Below are 23591 nucleotides of genomic sequence, written 5' to 3' on the forward strand. Positions count from 1 at the left end.
GATATGATATACCCGTATGTGGTTTTGCTGATATAACTTTGTGTTAAGTGATTATAGATTTCAAGACTCAGTGTTATGTATGTGAAGGTGACACAAATTTGTGTTATGCAATTTTTGGTGAGAAGACTTATTGTAACGCAATTATTGCTGATAAGTCTTTGTGTAAAGTTTATTTTGCCGGAAAACTTTTTGTTGAGTGTTCATGCAATGTGAAATTGTCTATGAGCAGGCCACTGGCGTCCACTCAACAGTCTACTGACCCAACGTCCTATTCCTGGGCCCTGATCCGCTTCTGTGTCATCAAGGTCATCCTTCACAACCTACAAGTCTTCCTGCCACAGATTGGGATAGAGCTTCAAGGTAAGATTGGGATAGGGCTCCTAGGTAAGATTGGAATAGAGCTCCTAGGTAAGATTGGGATAGAGCTCCTAGGTAAGATTGGAATAGAGCTCCAAAGTAAGATTGGAATAGAGCTTCAAGGTAAGATTGGGATAGGGCTCCTAGGTAAGATTGGGATAGAGCTCCTAGGTAAGATTGGAATAGAGCTCCAAAGTAAGATTGGAATAGAGCTTCAAGGTAAGATTGGGATAGGGCTCCTAGGTAAGATTGGGATAGAGCTCCTAGGTAAGATTGGAATAGAGCTCCAAAGTAAGATTGGAATAGAGCTTCAAGGTAAGATTGGGATAGGGCTCCTAGGTAAGATTGGGATAGAGCTCCTAGGTAAGATTGGAATAGAGCTCCAAAGTAAGATTGGNAGATAATATCGAGATAGAGCTCCAAGGTAAGATTGGGTTGGAACTCAGAGGTAAGATTGGGCTAGAGCTCTGAGTTCAGATCAAGATGGAGCTACAAGTACGATAGGGATAGATATTCAGGGTATCTAACATTGCACATACACACTAGATTTCAGAAACATGATAATAAGTGGTAACTAACTGTCACTTGCCTGTTGGGTCAATAATGGATATATCAAATTTTCTATTTGATTTAAAACAAATACCTGTCCTTAAAAGTTTATTGATGTCATAATTCAGATTTCTATGGAAATATGTCTGTGGGAAAGTGTAACAATTCAAATTTCTATTTAGAGCTGCCAATCTGCTCGACACTGATGCACATGGTAATGAAGACTCTAGAACAGTGGATGGAGGTCCTGCAGAGAAAACTGGAGCTGTTTGCTGGACCGCCGGAGGATTTTATCGCCGGTCTACAGTTGGATGTGGTAACAGGTGTCCCACAGTCCAAGTACCAAGTGTTGTTACAGCCTCAGAACTCACCCTTCACGTATGTGCTAAATAGTGATTGGACCAATGCTACACCAGGAGCAGGCACAAATAACGCCGTCTAAGTACATTTTCCAAACACTTGCACTCACTAACTTTCCACACTTGATTAATTTGACTCTGCATTTTTGTGCCTGCTCCGATTCATGTATCAGGATACCTCTAACCTGGTGTAAACTCTCTCTCAGTTGTATGATAAAGGGAACCTTATGCTGTACTTATAAATATACTGCACATAAGCAAAATTGTAATCGGCCTAGCTATCTCGCATAAATAATGAAAGAGAATCTTGATGTACATACCAAATAGTCATTATACCAACTCTCTTGACAACTGAAAATCATAAGAAATTTGAATCATCAAAAACTATAATTGAAAGATTCACAGTAAGCTGCCTTTTCTTTTGTTTGTAATTTCCTAGGCATTTTATTCATGTTTTGTCGTGAAAATAGCTCAACAGGGCTAATGTTTATCGTTTTACATATACAACTATAAATAATCTTCTTGAATATTGTTTCTTGTATCTTGACGGATCCCAGTAGTATAATCAGTGAAATATTATGCTGTCTTGTGAAGGATCCCAATAGTATAATCAGTGAAATATTATGCTGTCTTGTGAAGGATCCCAAAAAGCTGTTTGATGTCTTTCCAGGGACGGCCATGTCTGTCTGCCAATCAAAAGACTGTGGTTCCACTTACTGAAACAAGCCCATCTGAAGGACGTCTTCATCCGATACATCTACAGGAAGAAAAAGATCCCACAGATGGATGTATGTGTAACACATGTTTGTAGACTCGTATCGTATATAATGGTGATGCAGTATATTTGTTCGTAATTTGAGAATCTAAGTTTACCGACCCATAAAGACACAAATAAGGCACAATTTCCAGATTTTGATTTTGTGCAACAGAAACAATACAGGATAATCTCTAAACCAAGTACAACCTAGATATAGTTACACTGGACTGATCATTCGTCTGATGGAGTTAAGAGTTTAGTGTCATTGATAGGTTGTGGTTCAAATGAGGCTTAACAAAATTATACCCATGTTATTTAGTACATAAAAGCTGATAGACAAGCAAATCTTTTCCTACACAAGTTATATTAAACTAAAGATAATTTCATTCGGGGTTTTTTCGCTTTTAATTTTGATCTTTTTATCACAGTTATTTTTTCCAAGTTATTTGTCTTATAAAGTTACTGTTTCATAAAATTGGATTGTGATGAATGGGTATTCTTTGTAACGAATGTTTCAAGAGACACGGTTAATATGTTTGTCGTAGGAATCGACGAGTCAGTCGGATTTGCCAGACGGAAGTGTGAAGATACGTGACCCGATGAAGATCATCCACAAGGAACAGGATATAATCACTGCTTTTGCTCTAAATCAGGTAATATTCGCTGTGACGGGTATTTATTGTCCTGAGTATAGGCTGTAATAGGACTCATATTGGTGGTTATAGATTCGGAACGGGGCCTACAGTTTATAGTATATGCCACAACAGGGCCACAAGTTGGTAATATGTAACTTACCATGGCCTTAGATTGGTAAAATGGAATAGCAGGAACACTGAATGTCCTCATATGGCTGCAAGAAGTAAAGTTTCATCTACATAGTCGGGGCCAATATGTGCTATACAGAGTTGGAGACTACAAAGTGGATTCAAATAATTATTCAACCAGAAGCACAGATTAAAAGTTCCAAGAAAGAAGTAACTATGTGGGCCAGTAACGATGTATAGAACCAGAGGTGTTTCCCTGATAACACCAGTATCACATAGAATGTGCTGAATCCAGATGTAAAATGGTATGGTTTCATCTTGCTTAATGGTCCTGTTAGGAGTTTCAGCACAGATTTGCTCAGTGTGGAATTAATCTTGGGATGCTGTACAAAATATTTTTTATCTGTTCTTCAAGGGAGAAAATGGGGGAGATCGAATCGAGGCAAAACTTTCCCATTTTGCAGTGAACATGTAAACCAAACAAAATGTGGACACTGTGTTTCAAATAATTTCATTAAAAAAAATCTGGTATAAATTTCAGTGTGCAGGAACCGTGGGAGATTTTTATTTTTTTATTATATATTTTCTTTTAGATATCATGTTCATTGATGTTTACTTCATTATATGACCTCATTTAATTACGATTATTGATCTTAACGAACACTCCATGATCTCATTTCATCGCGATCATTTCTCTTGGCTGTATTTTGTAATCTCATTGGTTTTTAAATAGCTACATTATATGGTCTCATTTGATTATCATCATTGATCCTAGCTAAATTCCCTGATCTCTTGTAATTGTTATCATACCTCTTTGCTGTTTTCTATAATCTCATGCTCTCTCAACTGACACTGATTATAGGGTTAAGCAAGGATGTCCCAATTTCTTTTCAGGATAATGTGAAGGTTGGTGTTAAATTATTTTGTAAACAAGACTAATGAAAAATATAAAACCTGCACAGCCAGATTGATGGCCATTTTATATTTTTACAGTGTACGACTCTGTAGAATATGGTATCAATATAAATCAAGAACCGGTGAAGGGTTGGATATACCATATACAGAGTGTACCACTTTCTGCTAAACTAAACAATTGTAGTTTCGGATCTCTACCTTATCTGCTATAGATATATAATAGGCCACTGTAAGGAGTTAAAATTAAGTATTTTCGCAACTATTTTAGAAGTAAGCTAACTCCATCATCAGTCACAAGTTATCATATATTAATAACAATGATGACACAATGATATATAAGATTATATTCAAAAGAAACAAGATTACCTAGAGGAATATTGGATCGTTTCCTCCTTGAGGACTATCATCTTTCTCTCTTAGGGGAACTTATCGGATCATTTTTTGTGTTGCCTGCGAAAAGCTGGTGACACATAGGTATTGCTGTCGGCGTTGGCGTCGGCACAGAGGTTTTCGTGCGATAACTTGAGTTTCCTTGGGCTGATCAAAATCAAACTTCATGCAGTGCTTCCTGACCAAAAGTGCTTGCTTGGGATTGCTTTTCAGGTCCGAAGGTCAAAGGTCAAGGTCACTGTTAACATAAATAGAAAATGTTTTCGTGCGATAACTTGAGTTTCCTTGGGCCGATCAAAAACAAACTTCATGCAGTGCTAAGCACAATCTCCCAGCTTCCTGCGCAGGCGACACATCCACTTCCATGGAATTCTTGTCTGTCTAAGGAACCTTTCCCTCTTCCCCAAGAGGGACCCATCTTTGAAGAGACTTTATCCTTCTTCCCTGTCGTAAATTTCTTTCTCTTTTCCCCCTCTCTGGAGTTCTATCCGGGTTTTTTGGGGGGAAAGTTTTGCTAACTTTACTCCTCAGAAAATCAGATAACATTACTTCTAACTTACATTTATGCATTAACTAAGTAATATGTATATTAACTAAGAATTAATGCTATAATTTAACTTATGGTACAATTGTATTCTCACCATGATTATAACATTAAGCTTGTGTATCTATTCTAACAAATTCATTTCCTTTTAAAGATATTATTGTTTGCTTATGCCGTACTGCGGCGTCCGTTGTCCGTCGTCCGTAGTCTGCATCCGTCCGTCAATTTTTTCTTTTGAACGACTTCCTCTGAAGAACTGTAGGACCTAGGGTTATGATATTTGGTCAGTAGGTACCTGGGATGGAGTGCTATAAAGTTTCCTCATTAAAATGACCTTGACCTACTTTCAAGATCACAGCGGTCAAATATGTTAAAAAATTCAAACAGCAATATCCTAAGAACCATTTGAACTAGAGTCATGATACTTGGGTATGTTATGTAGACCAGCAGTGTGAATATTTTTCTTAATTACAGTAATGAGGTCAAAGGTTAACTTTAAATGCTAGTTGGGGGTCAAATGTCAACTTTGGTTAGAAGCTTTAACAATCTTCTTCTCAAGTTCCATAAGGCCCAGGGTCATGATATTTGGCAAGTAGGTACCTGGGATGTAGTGCTAAAAATTTCCTCCTTAAAATTACCTTGACCTACTTTCAAGGTCACAGGGGTCAAATATGTTAAAAACTTCAAACAACAATATCCTAAGAACCATTTGGACTAGTCATGGTACTTGGGTAGGTTATGTAGACCAGCTGTGTGAATTGTTTTCTTCATTGCAGTAATGAGGTCAAAGGTCAACTTTAAGTGCAAATTGGGATTCAAATGTCAACTTTGGTTAAAAGCTTTAAAATTAAAATTTTAAGTTTCAAACAACAATATCTTCAGAACCGTCAGAACCGTTTAAGAGATGTTAAAATGTCTTGTGTTCTAGTTACCAAATGGTCTTAAGTTACCTATATGTCAGTTGCATGTAACAAAAGAAACAGGTGAGCGATACAGTCCCTCTGGGCCTCTTGTTTTCTCTCATTTTATTGCATTCTTTATCATAATTCAAGGTAAATAAATACAAATAAATATTTTTGATAAATGTAAGTACAATGTACTGATATGCCATGGTCAAAAAGCCCATAATCTTGGGTGAGTGGAGGTGGATGGAGATGGGTATTTGGCCTCCCCACACATACTTTCTAGATAGCTTTCAGTGATTGGGGATATCATTCTGCTCCTGTTGTGCTCAAAGTTCTACAGCTTCTACGGAAGGGAGCTTTGGCCCCAAGCATCCCCCCCCCCAACCACCAATGGCTTCAATCTTGATCTTCAGTCTCCAATTCTTCCCCTCCCCAATCAGTTGGCCCAGGCTACAGCCATGCATACCTTTGAAAGGAAATAGTATTAAATATGAATGATATCTGGAATATGAACAAATTCTACAAGAATTATGTGATTGGCAATTAACACCTACTGAAGATAATTTATTGTTTAATGAAACTGTTTCTTTAAACCCAAGCCAGTATTTGTCATCATCTTCAGTACCGTGTGCCTTGGTTGTCATTTGTTAAAAACATCATTTTTGTTTCAAGCATAGTAAATCATTCACAAAAAGATTGTTTTTAATGTTTTTGCTTTTATTTCAGCAAATGTATTTTTCATCACAGTTAAATCAGTGTGTTGTTAATTTGCTTTGAAACATCTTAAAGGGTTTTATTTTTAATCAACATTTGATTTAAGAACCATTACCTTACTAAGGAATATTTGAAGAAAAATATTACACATACTAACATCAAGGGTTTAATTTTTAATCAACATTTGATTTTAGAACCATAACCTAAGCTTACTAAGGAATATTTACACGTACTAACATCATAACTAATGTTGTAAATGTGTACTCCAGTTTAGGATGATCAAATCATTGTTTTGTTACTGTAATTACTGTTAATGATCTTAATTTATGTTTCATTTATCATTTATACAAGAATCACAATGTAATTGTTAATTTTACCTGGATAATAAGAATTCATATTTCTTTGAATCACGATAATTTTCTGTGGTGAATATTTTCTCATGAATCCTCAAGAAGAGTAAATTACAAATTCAGAGATTTTGTGATCATGTAGCCAGGTACATTTAAAGAACAGACATGTACAATATGTTTCTGGCATTGTGCTGTACTTATTTCACATTGTCTTATCCTCGTCAACATGTCTCCTGAAGTACAATTGATGAAATTCATGTTCGTATAAATAGTATAATTTGTTTATTTGTAAGTCAAACATTTATGATTTTGCCAGCTTATCATTGTGTGTTGTGGTATTCTAACTAGGTTGACTATTTGGAGGTGAGTTTATTTCACAGCTATTCTAACATGTGGTCTACACATACTTCATGAGAGTTGTACTTAGTAAATGTATGCTTATCTGTATATGCAGAAAATTTCTGGCCCCTCCTAAATCTCTCTCCTTACACCAACACCACTGTCCATCTTTTGCCAGCTGTGACTGTTTGCAAATGTTTTATAGATGTTCGCTTGAAGCTTTGAGAACAAAATTGTGATTTACACTGTAAAACTCTACTTTTACACCTTCAGAGATGAAAGATATATCTTGCATTTAATATTGTGAGTTTAAAATTCCAGAAAAAAATCAATTCTAAATTCCTTTAAGAAATGCTAGTACATTATCCCAGGTCCAAGTGCTATGCATTTTCCGTAGGTAATTTGTTTCCTTAATTTAAGCAATATTTTCTATTTGGGGAATTTAAGTTAAAGAAGAATCAGTTAGTATGCTTTCTGAAACCAGGGCCAGATTTCATTGACTTTTAATAATACAAAGTGGAAAAAATTGCAACGGTTGACTGATATTTGTTAAAAAGATAAATCCCTGTTCAATTCATTCTTTAAAATCATTATAGTCCTTCTGTCTGAAGAATGGAGATGAATCTTACCCATTTCATATGAATGAATTTTCTAGAGTACAAATCTCATGACTGAAGTATTGGTATGTTTTGTCTAATGTTGGCAGATTCAAATTCTGAAACTTTCTAAGTTGCCTGTTACCCTTTGGTGAAATATGATATGATATTTTTGCATATTTTGTTTCTCAATGAAAAAAAATAAAAATTTTAAGATGATTTCTCAATAATAATATCAAAGGCATAGTGTTACCTCACAAAATGGAATATTTTTTGTTATAGCGAAACTTAGTTATTTATTTATTAACATTTTTTTTTTGAGAAATCAGAACGTGTTTCACCTTGGGTAGATAGACAATAGTATTCTATAGAAGGCAAACACCTCTATAGAGGAACACAACTCTATAGAGGGGACATAACTCTATAGAAGGGACACAACTCTATAGAAGGGAAACAACTCTATAGAAGGGAAACAACTCTATAAAGAATCACTTTGCGGGATCTGTAATAGCTGGTGCTTTACTGTCTTAATAATGAGGGCAATCCTATGTGTAGCAATATATTTATCAGTGAATAATTAATATGTTACTTAGCAAACTATTTATCAGTTGATTATTGTAGAAGACCTGTATTATTAAGTGGCTTTGTGGAGGACGTATAAGGCTAATATTGGTGTACATGTATATGCTGTAATAATAGTTGCTGGGATAAACAATAAAATGGGTTATATGGGTATGTCAATATCATACTTAATTTAAACTTTAACTGCTTAAAAAAATGTATTAATATTATATTTATATTTAATACTATACAAAATTAACCCAAAGAACATACCATTAAGTATACATGTAATGACACTTTTGCGATGTATCACAGTACATTGTTAGTGTATAGTGTATGTTTTAACTGATTCCACTGTCATTTTGGAGGTACAGTTCCTTTATGTAGGTGATCCTGGCATGGTTATGTGCCAATTACAAACAGAAAAGAAATTTCTATGTATGTCTTGAAGGTATCATGTTTCAATGCCAGTGGTATTTAGTGTTAATAGCTCTTTTTAAAGGGGGTTCATGAACATCATAGTGATTATTCAGTGGGCTTGTGCTACTGTCTTCCAGAGTTATCTCTTCATGATTACAGGAATTTGAAATACAAACAACAATACAATATTTATATGTATGAGCAATGGATAAAAATATTAATGATTTGCAAAAACTAGTCCTCATAGTCAAGTTTTAAGTTATGTTCTATTGACTAAAGGCAGTTCTACACAAAAACCTCTGACACAGGTACAATGTGTTTGATGAGTGTAATAAGGGATTGATCCATTGATAACACAGTGTAATTAGGGCCTGGCCCATTGATAACACAGTGTAATTATGGCCTGGTCCATTGATTGATAACACTGTATTTAGGGCCTGGTCAATTGATAACACAGTGTAATTAGATCATGGTCCATTGATAACACAGTGTAATTTGATCATGGTTTATTGATAACACAGTGTAATTAGATCTTGGTCCATTGATAACGTAGTGTAATTAGATATTGGTCCATTGACTGATAACATGATGTATTTAGGGCCTGGTCCATTGATTGATAACACTGTATTTAGGGCCTGGTCCATTGATAACACAGTGTAACTAGATCTTGGTCCATTGATAACACAGTATAATTAGATCTTGGTCCATTGACTGATAACATGATGTATATAGGGCCTGGTCCATTGGTAACACTGTAATTAGATCATGGTCGATTGATTGATAACAAGATGTATTTAGGGCCTGACCCATTGATTGATAACACCATGTATTGAGGGCCTAGTGACCATTGATAACACAGTGTAATTAGGACCAAGTGACCCATTCATTGATAACACTCTGTATTTAGGGCCTGGTCCATTGATTGATAACACAGTGTACTTAGGGCCTGGTGACCACTGATAAAGCAGTGTAATAAGGGCCAAGTGACCCATTGATTGATAACATGATGTTGTTAGGGCCTGGCCCATTGATTGATAACACAATGTACTTAGGGCCTGGTGACCACTGATAAAACAGTGTAATTAAGGCCTAGTGACCATTGATAACACAGCTTATTTAGGGCCTGGTCCATTGATTGATAACACTCTGTATTTAGGGCCTGGGCCATTGATAACACAGTATAATTAGGGCCCAGTGACCCATTGATTGATAACAATAACACTGTATTTAGGGCCTGGTCCATTGATTGATAACACTCTGTATTTAGGCCCTGGGCCATTGATAACACAGTATAATTAGGGCCCAGTGACACATTGATTGATAACACAATGTATTTAGCGCCTGGTCAATTGATAACACTGTTATTAGGGCCCAGTGACCCATTGATTGATAACACGATGGATTTAGGGCCCGGTCAATTGATAACACTGTAATTAGGGCCAAGTGACCCATTGATTGATAACACGATGTATTTAAGGCCTAGTCAATTGATAACCCTGTAATTAGGGCCCAATGACCCATTGATTGATAACACGATGTATTTAGGGCCCGGTCAATTGCTAACACAGTATAATTAGGGCCGAGTGACCCATTGATTGATAACACAATGTATTTAGCGCCTGGTCAATTGATAACACTGTTATTAGGGCCCAGTGACCCATTGATTGATAACACTATGTATTTAGGGCCCGGTCAATTGATAACAGTGTAATTAGGGCCCAGTGACCCATTGATTGATAACAATAACACTGTATTTAGGGCCTGGTCCATTGATTGATAACACTCTGTATTTAGGCCCTGGGCCATTGATAACACAGTATAATTAGGGCCCAGTGACACATTGATTGATAACACAATGTATTTAGCGCCTGGTCAATTGATAACCCTGTTATTAGGGCCCAGTGACCCATTGATTGATAACATGGATGTTGTTAGGGCCTGGTCAATTGATAACAATGTAATTAGGGCCTATTGACCCATTGATTGATAACACAATGTATTTAGCGCCTGGTCAATTGATAACCCTGTTATTAGGGCCCAGTGACCCATTGATTGATAACACAATGTATTTAGCGCCTGGTCAATTGATAACACTGTTATTAGGGCCCAGTGACCCGTTGATTGATAACACGATGTATTTATGGCCGGGTCAATTGATAACACTGTAATTAGGGCCTATTGACCCATTGATTGATAACCCGATGTATTTAGGGCCCGGTCAATTGATAACAGTGTAATTAGGGACCAGTGACCCATTGATTGATAACATGGATGTTGTTAGGGCCTGGTCAATTGATAACAATGTAATTAGGGCCTATTGACCCATTGATTGATAACACAATGTATTTAGGGCCCGGTCAATTGATAACACTGGAATTAGGGCCCAGTGACCCATTGATTGATAACACTATGTATTTATGGCCGGGTCAATTGATAACACTGTAATTAGGGCCTTTTGACCCATTGATTGATAACACAATGTATTTAGGGCCCGGTCAATTGATAACACTGGAATTAGGGCCCAGTGACCCATTGATTGATAACACAATGTATTTAGCGCCTGGTCAATTGATAACACTGTTATTAGGGCCCAGTGACCCATTGATTGATAACACGATGTATTTATGGCCGGGTCAATTGATAACACTGTAATTAGGGCCTATTGACCCATTGATTGATAACACAATGTATTTAGGGCCTGGTCAATTGATAACACTGTAATTAGGGCCCAGTGACCCATTGATTGATAACATGGATGTTGTTAGGGCCTGGTTCATTGATAGTTATATTAAGCACATTCTATACATACACACAAATTCATGAACTGACAGTAGTTAGCAATTTAAGTAACAAGATTATAATTAAAATTTTGAAGTTGAGATAATGAAAAATAGTACATGTCCTTTGACAAGTATACCACCTGATATTGCTAATGATGGTAAGTTTAACTACTAGCCATTTTTTTGTGAAATTCAAACAATTTTCCTGATACACATCCATGACACTCAATGTGAGGTTGTAGACATTGATTACATAAATTTGGCTGATTCAGAGGTGGCACTATTTTCTAGGTGAGGCAAGTACTATTAATGACAGACTTTCATTTTACAGAACATATATCCAGTTATTGAAGTAAGTGCCTGCAATTTTAAAGGAGGGTTTTGTTTTCTTTATTCTTTTCTTATCCTGATATTGTTTTCATATTGAGGGTAACTTTTTATAAAATCACATCTTCATTGTTGTAAAGAATTAAGGAATATCCAGTTATTTTTTTCCTGGTTTTCCTGTACATACCTGAAAAACTACTCCTTGCTTAAGTCTGCAAAGGAGTTAATGCAAAAAAGTGCAAAGAGTTTCTAAGGTATATACACCAAGAAAAACAAGGAAAAAAATCAAAAGACAAAACAAAGACCTTTTTTCATGAAAAGTTGATAAACATTATTCATATTTGACAAAACAAAACAGAACAAAAACAGTAGCACACATACATTTCTGTGTTATTATTTGACCAATCAGGAAAGAATTATTCACAATGATAGTGTGCCAGTTGTTATTTCGAGGCTAACACTCATAACCTTAAAATATTGTGGAAAAAAAAAAATATTAAACAACATGTTTTTTTGGGGTATTTAAACAAAAAAATGTTGAATGGATGATGTGATTTTAATGGCAGAAATGGAGGAGAGAACTTATTGACAAGGATATGGTTGTTGCTATATTTGAACTTCGACCTTTGACGTTGAGTGGGTGTGGTTTTCCCCCTATCAGATGATTGGTGGATAGGAGGTAGCTACGTCGGATTGTTGAAATGGACATATTTTGTATATAGGCCAGAAATAAATTCAACTTTCACCATTAATCAGATATTTTGAATGAAGGATTTAAAAAAAACAACTTTGGGAGAGCTAGAGGTGGGTCAATCTTGAGACCCTAGGTACAGTGAGTATTGGAAAGTGGTGTTACTTTGTTTATCTGTTGATATTCTAATGGCTGTGGTTAGAACTTTATTTCTCATTTTATGGTATGGTTCCAGTGTGCATGCTATTTGTGTGAGATATGACAGCAAACCGTCCAGTCTGTTATTGGTTCTAGTTTAGGGTGAATAGGTTACTGATCAATGTGGCGTATCAACATTTCGTGAAACACAGATACTGTGACTGTCATAAGTTAGATATCATCATATTCTTTTTCCTGAAACGCATGCTTGCATGACTTAAATTATAAAATGTATACATGTAGATTCTCAATTACTCATTTATTACTTAGTGTTTCATTCATTCATTCATTCATTCATTCATTCATTCATTCATTCATATATTCATTCATTCATTCATATATTCATATATTCATTCATTCATTCATTCATTCATATATTCATGTATTCATTCATTCATTCATTCATATATTCATATATTCATTCATTCATTCATTCATTCATATATTCATATATTCATGTATTCATTCATTCATTCATATATTCATTCATTCATTCATTTTTGTGATTGTTTTTAAAAGTCATTTACCTCAATTAATATATTTGATATTATTATATCTTTTTTTTTTAACAATTCGTTTGATTCATTGATTATTTTATCAGTCATTTGTTAAATCCTCCATTCAGTCAATAATATTACTTACGTATCTAGAATATACTTTGGATTCATTGATTATACAGCAGAGCCTGTCTAAATTGAACCCTGTTTAATAAAAAAACATTTTATTACATCCCAACGATAACAATTTCTGTTAGTTGAATGTGTGTATTGAGGTCCAGATCAATCAGAATATTTAGAATAACAATGCAGCTATGAACTTATTCATCCTTTAAATTATGTATATGCTTGTAAAGGATAAAACTGTTATTCTGTTTAATTCATTCATTCATGTCTTTGTATCTTTTAAGTTAAATTTTACTTATAAATACAAGTAGTTTTACTAATCAGCAGTTAAATTCATGTTATCAATATATATTCACTCATCAGAAATGTTAATTTCTAAGATATTTCAAGCCGAATCATGCCTGACAATTTTTTCAACAGAAATATGAATTGTATACTGACTTCAATTACCTTTTAGTTTATAGAATTTTTCATTTTTCTAATGACCTCTATGTTACCACTTGACCTCTGTAAAATCATATATAATGTTTTCTAATACTGGTACTGACCTTTAATACCAGTGACCTGTGATAATGGTCACACAATGTACATAACTTTGGTTTGACCCTTACTGACCTTTAACACCTGTGACCTTTGATTAGGGTCACTCAGTATATTAAACTTTGGTTTGACCCTTACTGACCTTTAATACCTGTGACCTTTGATCTGGGTCACTCAGTATGTTTAAACTTTGGTTTGACCCTTAATGACCTTTAACACCTGTGACCTTTGATCTGGGTCACTCAGTATATTAAACTTTGGTTTGACCTCTACTGACCTTTAACAGTAAATCCAGGATTCTGAGAGCTTCTGAACTCCTATAATTTCTATTGACAGCCCTGATTGACATTCTCCTGGGGAGTCTATTAGCAGTCTGTATTCTGGCAGTGTCCAGACCCTGATTGACAATCTCCTGGGGAGTCTATTAGCAGTCTGTATTCTGGCTGCGTCCAGACCCTGATTGACATTCTGCTGGGGAGTCTATTAGCAGTCAGTATTCTGGCTGTGTCCAGGCCCTGATTGACATTCTCCTGGGGGGTCTATTAGCAGTCTGTATTCTGGCAGTGTCCAGACCCTGATTGACAATCTCCTGGGGAGTCTATTAGAAGTCTGTATTCTGGCTGTGGCCAGACCCTGATTGACATTCTCCTGGGGAGTCTATTAGCAGTCTGTATTCTGGCTGTGTCCAGACCCTGAAGGATAACCTTGACCCATGAAGTGACCAATCTTATTGTGTTTTCAGGCCAATTCCAGCTTCTTGGTGCTGTCCACACAAAAGGATGTCATAGAACTGGACATTGGTCATCTGTTGGCCCCACCTTCCTGGCTGGAGGATGAAAACGAGATGGACATAGAGTATATCAGAAAGTAGGTCACTGTTGTCATTAGGTCAGTGCTGTTCTTTAGTTCAGCAGATTATTACCACATATACATTAATCATACATTTAACACAAACTAGCTATATATAGACCAATTTAATTTGATAGAGAAAATACTCAAAGGAAATCAGAAAGGTGAATTATTGCCAAGCAGAAAAGATTGAATGTGCTTTTATTTTGTGTTCTGGATAACTTATAGTTATGAAATCTACTTACAGATTTGAATTGAAATATTTAATAAGGAAAACACATGAAATATGATTGGGATGATATAAAACTGCCTTTCTCTGGTTGACAAAATTCCACATATTTATGTCATCAACAGTGCGGCCACAATGCTGCCATCATTTTACATTATGTTGTCATTGCTGTGTTAACTTAGGGTTTTGCCATTATAAGTTGTAGTCCTTCAGCTAGAATTAAGATTTATTTAATATAGCACCTGGAACAAAATCCCACAATGCTTGTAAAATCCGACAAAACTTCTAAAATATCCCTGATGATTGATTTTGCCATGATTACAGCCCCAACCCTTCGGAGGGGAGCAGTACGGACTTCTTTGTGGTACAAGCCCCGTCCGACAGTCAACAGAGTGGACTGACTTCAGGAATGTCTAGTCCGCAAACAGGGGCGTCCACCCCCACACACCCTGGATCTGGGGTCTTCTCACAGACTGGCAGGGGCACTAATGTGGTAAGTCGTTATAGATGGTTGAGAATGGATGTAACCTTTTAAGTGCCCCAACTTTTCTATATCATAACTTCATCCCTGTTTTAGTTCCTAAATGCAAATTCTTCAGCACAAAACATGGCAAGTGTCGACCAAAACTTTAGCATATTGATTAGCCGTCAGCCTAAAGACCTAAAAGACAAAGTTTCTTTCTAGCCCTACTTTGTATGATAGACTGGTACTTAATTTAACATCTTCTTTCCTCCCAGTCTATTCTCCCAAGCATTAAAGCCTATTGCTTTGTGATCCCTGGCTGAACCAGAGTCCCATACAGGCTTAGCTTTATCATACCTCAAGTTTGAGGTTCAAGTTGGCATTGAAAAGAGAGAACCAGAATGCTTCTTTGAAGCCATCACAGCTGTAGTATTAGTTAATACAACAACCACACTAGATGTTGATGTTTGTCAAATGTAGAATTACGATCTCATTCAGACATTATATGTATTGGGTAGTCACAGAAATATCGGGGTCGGTTATCTTATGTTTTATTATTTATTTTGATTGAATGAAATATTTGACGTATTTCTTAAGATATTTAATTTCAAACATGTTGCAATTTAATTGTATGGCAATTTTGAGCACATTTCCCTGTTTATTTGACTGAATGATTATATCTGCAAACTAATAACATTCTTTTTATGTGTTTTATTATGCTTGAGTTCATCTGAAATTAATCATTAAAGACAGTGGAGTGTCCACTTTGATGCTTCATTAGCAATGAAGAATGTAATTTTTTAAGGAATAAATCCTTAGGTTGTGTAATAAATCCTTAGTGTAATAAATCCTTAGGTTGTGTAATAAATCCTTAGTGTAATAAATCCTTAGGTTGTGTAATAAAGGATAAACACTTACTTGCTCTGATACTTGAGTCTTTAAACCTGTAACAAGAGGCAACATTTTCAAGGGTGTAGCCACTATGTGTTATAAAGACATGATTGTAAGAAGAAACAACCTCAAGGTAACACTGATTTTATTGGTTGTCTTTTTAAAGATTCTGCCTTCCTTTAACCTCTGAGTATTTATGTCCAATGTACAAAGTAAAACCTATACACGATAATCCAGAACCTGTAATCCTTAGATAATATATAGAACATTTAGCACATATTGAATTCCCTTGTGATCTATTTTTTAGATGAAACATCATCTAAAACTTGAGGTAAAGTTTAACACGGTGTTCTAGTGTGATTTCTGTGTGACGTATAGTGAATTAGCTCTCTTAACTTCAAATCTGGCATTCTCATTAAAACGTTAACTCCAGTATCAGATGTTCGATATCATTCTCCTTGTTTAGCTCAAAGTATTTAGGATATGGAAAAGGCTTAAAGCATGTATTTGAGACTGTTTCCAACCTTTGAAGTGATAGCAATACTAATAGGCATACTTGCCATAGTCACCTGCATTTTCACTGGTCAACCAGGAAATGACCTCTGACCTATACAGATCGTAGTACATTGACCTCTGACCTGTACAGATCGTAGTACATTGACCTCTGACCTGTATAGATCGTAGTAATTTGACCTCTGACCTGTACAGATTGTAGTACGTTGACCTCTAACCTGTACAGATCATAGTACATTGACTTCTGACCTGTACAGATCATAGTACATTGACCTCTGACCTGTACAGATCATAGTACATTGACCTCTGACCTTTGCAGATCGTAGTACATTGACCTCTGACCTCTGACCTGTACAGATCATAGTACATTGACCTCTTACCTTTACAGATCATAGTACATTGACCTCTGACCTGGACAGAGCGTAGTACATTGACCTCTGACCTCTGACCTGTACAGATTGTAGTACGTTGACCTCTAACCTGTACAGATCATAGTACATTGACCTCTTACCTTTACAGATCATAGTACATTGACCTCTGCCCTTTACAGATCGGAGTACATTGACCTCTGACCTCTGACCTGTACAGATTGTAGTACATTGACGTCTAACCTGTACAGATTGTAGTACATTGATCTCTGACCTGTACAGAGTGTAGTACATTGACCTCTGACCTGTACAGATTGGAGTACATTGACCTCTGACCTGTACAGATCGTAGTACAATGACCTCTGACCTGTATAGATCGTAGTAATTTGACCTCTGACCTGTACAGATTGTAGTACATTGTCCTCTGACCTCTGACCTGTACAGATCATAGTACATGGACCTCTGACCTTTACAGATCATAGTACAATGACCTCTGACCTTTACAGATCATAGTACAATGACCTCTGACCTTTACAGATCATAGTACATGGACCTCTGACCTTTACAGATCATAGTACATTGACCTCTGCCCTTTACAGATCGGAGTACATTGACCTCTGACCTCTGACCTGTACAGATCATAGTACATGGACCTCTGACCTTTACAGATCATAGTACATTTACCTCTGACCTTTACAGATCGTAGTACATTGCCCTCTGACCTATACAGATCGTAGTACATTGACCTCTGACCTTTACAGATTGTAGACATTGACCTCTGACCTCTGACCTGTACAGATCATAGTACATGGACCTCTGACCTTTACAGATCATAGTACAATGACCTCTGACCTTTACAGATCATAGTACATTTACCTCTGACCTTTACAGATCGTAGTACATTGCCCTCTGACCTCTGACCTGTACAGATTGTAGTACATTGTCCTCTGACCTCTGACCTGTACAGATCATAGTACATTGACCTCTGACATTTACAGATCATAGTACATTGACCTCTGACCTTTGCAGATCGTAGTACATTGACCTCTGACCTCTGACCTGTACAGATTGTAGTACATTGTCCTCTGACCTCTGACCTGTACAGATTATAGTACATTGTCCTCTGACCTCTGACCTGTACAGATCATAGTACATTGACCTCTGAGCTTTACAGATCATAGTACATTGACCTCTGCCCTTTACAGATCGGAGTACATTGACCTCTGACCTCTGACCTGTACAGATTGTAGTACGTTGACCTCTAACCTGTACAGATCATAGTATATTGACTTCTGACCTGTACAGATCATAGTACATTGTCCTCTGACCTGTTCAGATCATAGTACATTGACCTCTGACCTTTGCAGATCGTAGTACATTGACCTCTGACCTCTGACCTGTACAGATTGTAGTACGTTGACCTCTAACCTGTACAGATCATAGTACATTGACCTCTGACCTGTACAGATTGTAGTACATTGACCTCTGACCTCTGACCTATACAGATTGTAGTACATTTTAGAATCTCCTACATTTGCACTACTTGTCACAAAATGGAAAATGTTTAAAAAGTCACTTTTTTCAATTTTAAAGCTTTAACTATTAATATACTCCTTAGGAAACAAAAACTAGTGATTTAAAATGTAGATTTTAATAGCTGACGTGTCATACAATTGATTTGATTAGTTTGAAGAGCTGAAATACTGAAATTAACTGAAATGAACAGGCTTTGACTTTCATTTTAACCATGTATGACCTTCATTCCATTGTTGGTAGCTAGGAGTACTTAGATCTTAACAAGGAGAAAGAAACTGACATTACTTAGTGGAGTTATACTGTTATTTTAGTTAGATTGTCCTTTATGTATCTCATCACAGCCCATACTCCGATTGTCACAATATCCTCAGACTCGACACCATCTCTGATCGTTGTTAAATGAGGTCACTAGTAGTTCTTCAATTCTGATTGGTCAATGTTTGTTACATGATAAATATATTTATAGATATAACCTTCAAACTATTACAATAAAAATTGCCTGCCCTCCTTTTGATAAGTTAGCTGATTTAAACAAACATTTATGCATTGTATTAATTTTCTTAAACATATGAAACTGTCATCTGGGGGTGAATTTTCTAGAAACCAAAAATTAAAACAAAAGAGGTAAGTAAACAAATAAGTGATTTATGAAGTGTTACCCTATGTAACATTGACTCTAACGCATTTAACCTGAACTCTTGAAAAAGTAGGTCGCTGTGACAGCTATAAAAGTATCTCCATAAAACACCTTGTCTTTGTTTTAAAGTACACAATCAATTTATTCAAAGGCCATTTGGTGGTAAGTGGTTGAACAGGAAAAACAAGTGGAAGTCATCATAAATACTAGATTCCAAAAGTTTTCGGTTGAAGTTATATAATTTGATAAAGAAATCATCCACACTTTAAATAAGGATAAACTTTGCTAGTTTGATATGCATCCTGTATCACTTAGGCAGAATCTTGTAAAACTATTTTATTTATCAGTCTTTGCCTACCTGCTGTCACAACTGACCGTTATATTGTGTGTGGACATTTATGACTCTTCCCGTCACTGAGTGTGCATATTTAAGGATACTTGTCTATCAAATATTAAACTTAACCCTTTCCACGAATGGTTATATGGTATCACAATTTGTTGTGCTGCTTCACTAAAACCATTGTAATCTATGCATACAGTATCAAAATGTATGTTCTGATGATGGATTTTACTAAATAATATGCCTGAATTAGTCAGTCTTTCACGGTTTGGGTATTGAATTAAAAACGTCGTCTTTTCCAAAGTGATTTCTATAATTCAATTCATCTTTTCAAACTTTGGCTCTTCAACTCAATAGTCACACTGAAGTTAAACTTTTGAATCTAGAATTTAACAGTTAAACTCAATATAGCAGTCACTCTTTCAGACTTTGAGCCAATAATTCTACAGTCCTCCTTTTATACTTTCAATCTAGAATTCAAAATGCCACTTTTTCAACTTTAGCCATAGAATTCAATAGTCAAAGTTAAGTATGAAGCTTTGACTTTAAAAATTCAAAATGACGTTTTCAATCTGTGACTTTAAAAACTAAATTGTCACACTTTCCATCATTTACTGGTAGTCCATAATTGAAATGGGTAACAGTTCATTGCTCTATTCCAGATATCAAGCCACACTTTGGCTCTGTATTCTAGGTTTAGTTTTGTACACTCTGATTGTACATGTAGGTTCTCCCTGTATCTATGATAACTTTAACAACTTGATTGACTGAAACGGCTCTCAAATTATTGTTTTTTTTCTTTCTCATTATTTTGTTTAATGAAACTGCTCTCAAATTATTTTCTTTCATTATTTTTTTTTGCCTGATTAGATCTTTTTAACATTTGTATGCCTTATAAATTTCAAATATAATAATTTTGGGATTTGATTTTCAATCCATGAGAAAGTAATTCTGTATATCTGATTTGTTAAATGTTGTTGTATGCATGTGATGAACTAACAGATTGGTACAGACATCTTTACACAGTACGGAACGTCGGAGGAAGGTCAAGAGTGAATGTACAAATGATATGGGGATATGATTTAAATTCAATGTTCATAGATTAAAATAACTATTTTTTTCAGTAAAAGGAGCATGTTGAATTTAATATTATTTGTGATAATTGATGAGAAGCTTCAAAGCTTGTGATGAAAAAATTCTGTATGAACATCAATCTTCATGCATTTATTTACTCGTTCATATGTATACTATACCATCAAACAACAAAAGGTTATGATTATGGGTATGAATTGTTGATATAAACTTCTGGATGCACAAATATTTGTGAAGTGGTACTTTAAAATTTTGAAGAAAAAATCCACTGTTTGAAAATTTTCACATAATTTACCGGTATAATTTCACAGCATTTCGATTAGGATGGGAAAGTGAATTATTATGGTTTTCCTTCTGCAAATAATAAAACAAAAGTCAATATATGTATAAAGATGAGAGCTTCATACTGGATTTTATATATTCTAAGAAAATATTTTATTCCAGAATTTTTTGTGTTAGCTTTGGTGGGCTAAATTATGTATTACTGGTGGATTAAATTTTGGATTTATAGGGGCTGCAGAACCACATCTAAAAATAACTTGTTTCAGCTAGATGTATTAATTTAGCATTTGGCTAACTGGAGTGGTATTTACTTATAAATGGTAATTTTGTGAATTAGTTTTGTATTAAAAAAAATAATATCTATGCTTTAAAAGAAAAAAGGGTCAGAAACAATTATCTGGTTTTAATTGGTTAGTTGTAATCTTATGGGCAGTCTTTGTTCTGTGGTGCCTACACAAAGTGTATCGTTTTTAACATTACACTGATAATGTACTGTTTGCATACTGCCTGCTTGTACTGACAAGTGCTTCGTGTTCGACTCTGCACTGACTTTGTACTGATCTAGCTGTGAACTGGTATAGGTTTTCTTTGACCGCACTCATTTTACAATGAATTCATGCAAATTGTGTACAGTATACCTGTATACATGTACAGTATACCTGTATACATGTACTTCATGCTTCACTCTGCATTGGCATTGTACTGATTATGTACTGCTTGTTTTGACCTGTACTTCCCTGACTATACTGACACTGTACTGAATGTGTACTGCTTGTTTTGACCTGTACTTCCCTGACTATACTGACACTGTACTGGTTATGTACTGCTTGTTTTGACCTATACTTTCCTGACTACATTGACATTGTACTGATTCTGTAATGCCTATATGGACCTATACTTCTGTGACTGCTGGTACTGTGCTGATTTTGTACTGCCTGCTCTAAACTATACAAGTACTTCCTTGACTATGCTGACTCTATACTGAATGTCTACTGCCTGCTATGACATATAAGGCCTGTAGTGACCTGTGACTGTGCTGCTTTTGTACTGTCTACTTTAACCTATACTTCTGCAACTATATTGACACTATGCTGATTGCTTACTGCCTGCTCTTACATGTACCTGTGACTTACACTGACACTGTGCTGATTTTGTACTGCATGACTTGTGACTTACACTGATGACAATGTACTGATTTTCTACTGCCTGCTCTGATGTGTACCTGTGTCTACACTGACAGTGTACTTATTTTTTACTGCATGACTTGTGACTTTACTGACATTGTACTGATTTTGTACTGCCTCTACTGATACATGTTTTCTGTGTGGGGTCTGTCAGGGTAAGGGTATCCACATCCCTGGCATCACAAACCCACAGTTTTCTCAGCACGTTTTGGACCGGAGTCGGCGTCTTCTCAGATCGGTATGTTTTTTTCCCATCTACGAGATCTGCCCTGGTCATGTGACTTCACACGCTGTTGTTTTGTTTCATAAGTGTAAGCATTTTAATTTTTTAATAAGATGATAATTCCTGTATGAGATTCAAATATACAATGTAGCAAATGATCAGAGGATGTGTCCAGGTTTAATTGGATGGTGTGTCTAATTTGATTATGATGAAACACCTAGAAGGGTGAGATTTGAGTTAGCTGACATCTCTGGTAGAATGATTTCCTGAGCATTGAGTATGATAAACTATTCAGCTGAATGAGGTCTCCAAATAGATAAAATTGAAGTTGGTAAAGGTGTCAAGATAAATGATGTTTAAGTTAGATAAATGACGTTTAAGTTAGATGAGGTGTCTTGTCAACGGAAGGATGAGTTAGACAAGATGTTCAACTAGATGCTTAGATTGATTCCAAGTCTATAGCTAGATAAAGTTTGAGGTAGACAAACTGTCTTTTTAGATACAGTTTTAGAAAGTAATTCAATTGGAGTTTAGTCCAGTTGTATGAAGGTGGAGTTGAATTAGGTGTCTTTGTAGATTAAGTGTGATCTACACAGCAGATGACTTGTATTAGGTAAAGTAACTTAGTAAGAATTGGTTGAGGTGGCAGCCGTGTTGAAGTTAAATGAAGTTGGATTACATTAATTGTGTCATTCCATATAATGAGAGTTGTAGGAGGTGTGTCTGATAAGAAGAAATGTAAGTTAGAAGAGGTGTACAGTTATATGAAGCTGTAGTTGTATGATGAGTATCAAGTGTCTATTTTAAGGAATTCGGAGTCAGTGGAGTTGTACATGTAGATAAATCTAGAAATTTCTGGGAAAGATAAAGTTTCCAGTGTCCAGTTAGAACCAACAGCTGTGTGAAGGTGATGTCACTGACCAGGGCTGACTGTTGTATGGTGATGTTGTAACCTTGTGTATCCCTCCACTGCATCCTTCTGTCTTCCGTCCTGATCACCAGGAATACTGCCCTCAGTAATTTTGTTATCTGTGAGTCTATGTTGACAAAATATTGTTTTGTGCATATTTTGTTGTTGTGCTTGTACGATTTGCATTTATTTCAGAATGTCTATTTTAAGTTTATTTTTTGATGTTTGAGGCGACAACAGTGCACACCCTGGTATATAACTATATCTGAACACTGATCGTGATTCTGGGTGACATTGCAGTACCATGGTGAATTGTTAAGCTAGAACAGAGGAACAATGATCACTTTTGAAGGGTTCGTGATAAAACAAGGAGATTAATTAGATAAAGAAAATTA

The 23591-nt window shown here is 35.8% G+C and overlaps 1 protein-coding gene across 2 annotated transcripts in view; it reads left to right on the forward strand.

The window, feature by feature from the left end:
• Positions 1-23591, forward strand: part of LOC110455002 (dmX-like protein 2) — an 88092-nt gene that overhangs the window by 56379 nt on the left and 8122 nt on the right. Inside the window, exons 36-44 of one of the 2 annotated variants that reach the window (XM_021504866.1) lie at positions 230-360; positions 1089-1284; positions 1936-2053; positions 2568-2675; positions 3681-3692; positions 6953-6967; positions 14422-14546; positions 15082-15250; positions 22218-22301. In XM_021504866.1, coding sequence (XP_021360541.1) covers positions 230-360; positions 1089-1284; positions 1936-2053; positions 2568-2675; positions 3681-3692; positions 6953-6967; positions 14422-14546; positions 15082-15250; positions 22218-22301 — 958 coding nt within the window. The remainder of the gene's footprint in view (positions 1-229; positions 361-1088; positions 1285-1935; positions 2054-2567; positions 2676-3680; positions 3693-6952; positions 6968-14421; positions 14547-15081; positions 15251-22217; positions 22302-23591) is intronic. The other variant, XM_021504868.1, reaches the window with a different exon arrangement.

Source organism: Mizuhopecten yessoensis, unplaced genomic scaffold (genome assembly GCF_002113885.1).
Source record: "Mizuhopecten yessoensis strain PY_sf001 unplaced genomic scaffold, ASM211388v2 scaffold8123, whole genome shotgun sequence".
NCBI classification, from domain to species: Eukaryota; Metazoa; Mollusca; class Bivalvia; order Pectinida; family Pectinidae; genus Mizuhopecten; species Mizuhopecten yessoensis.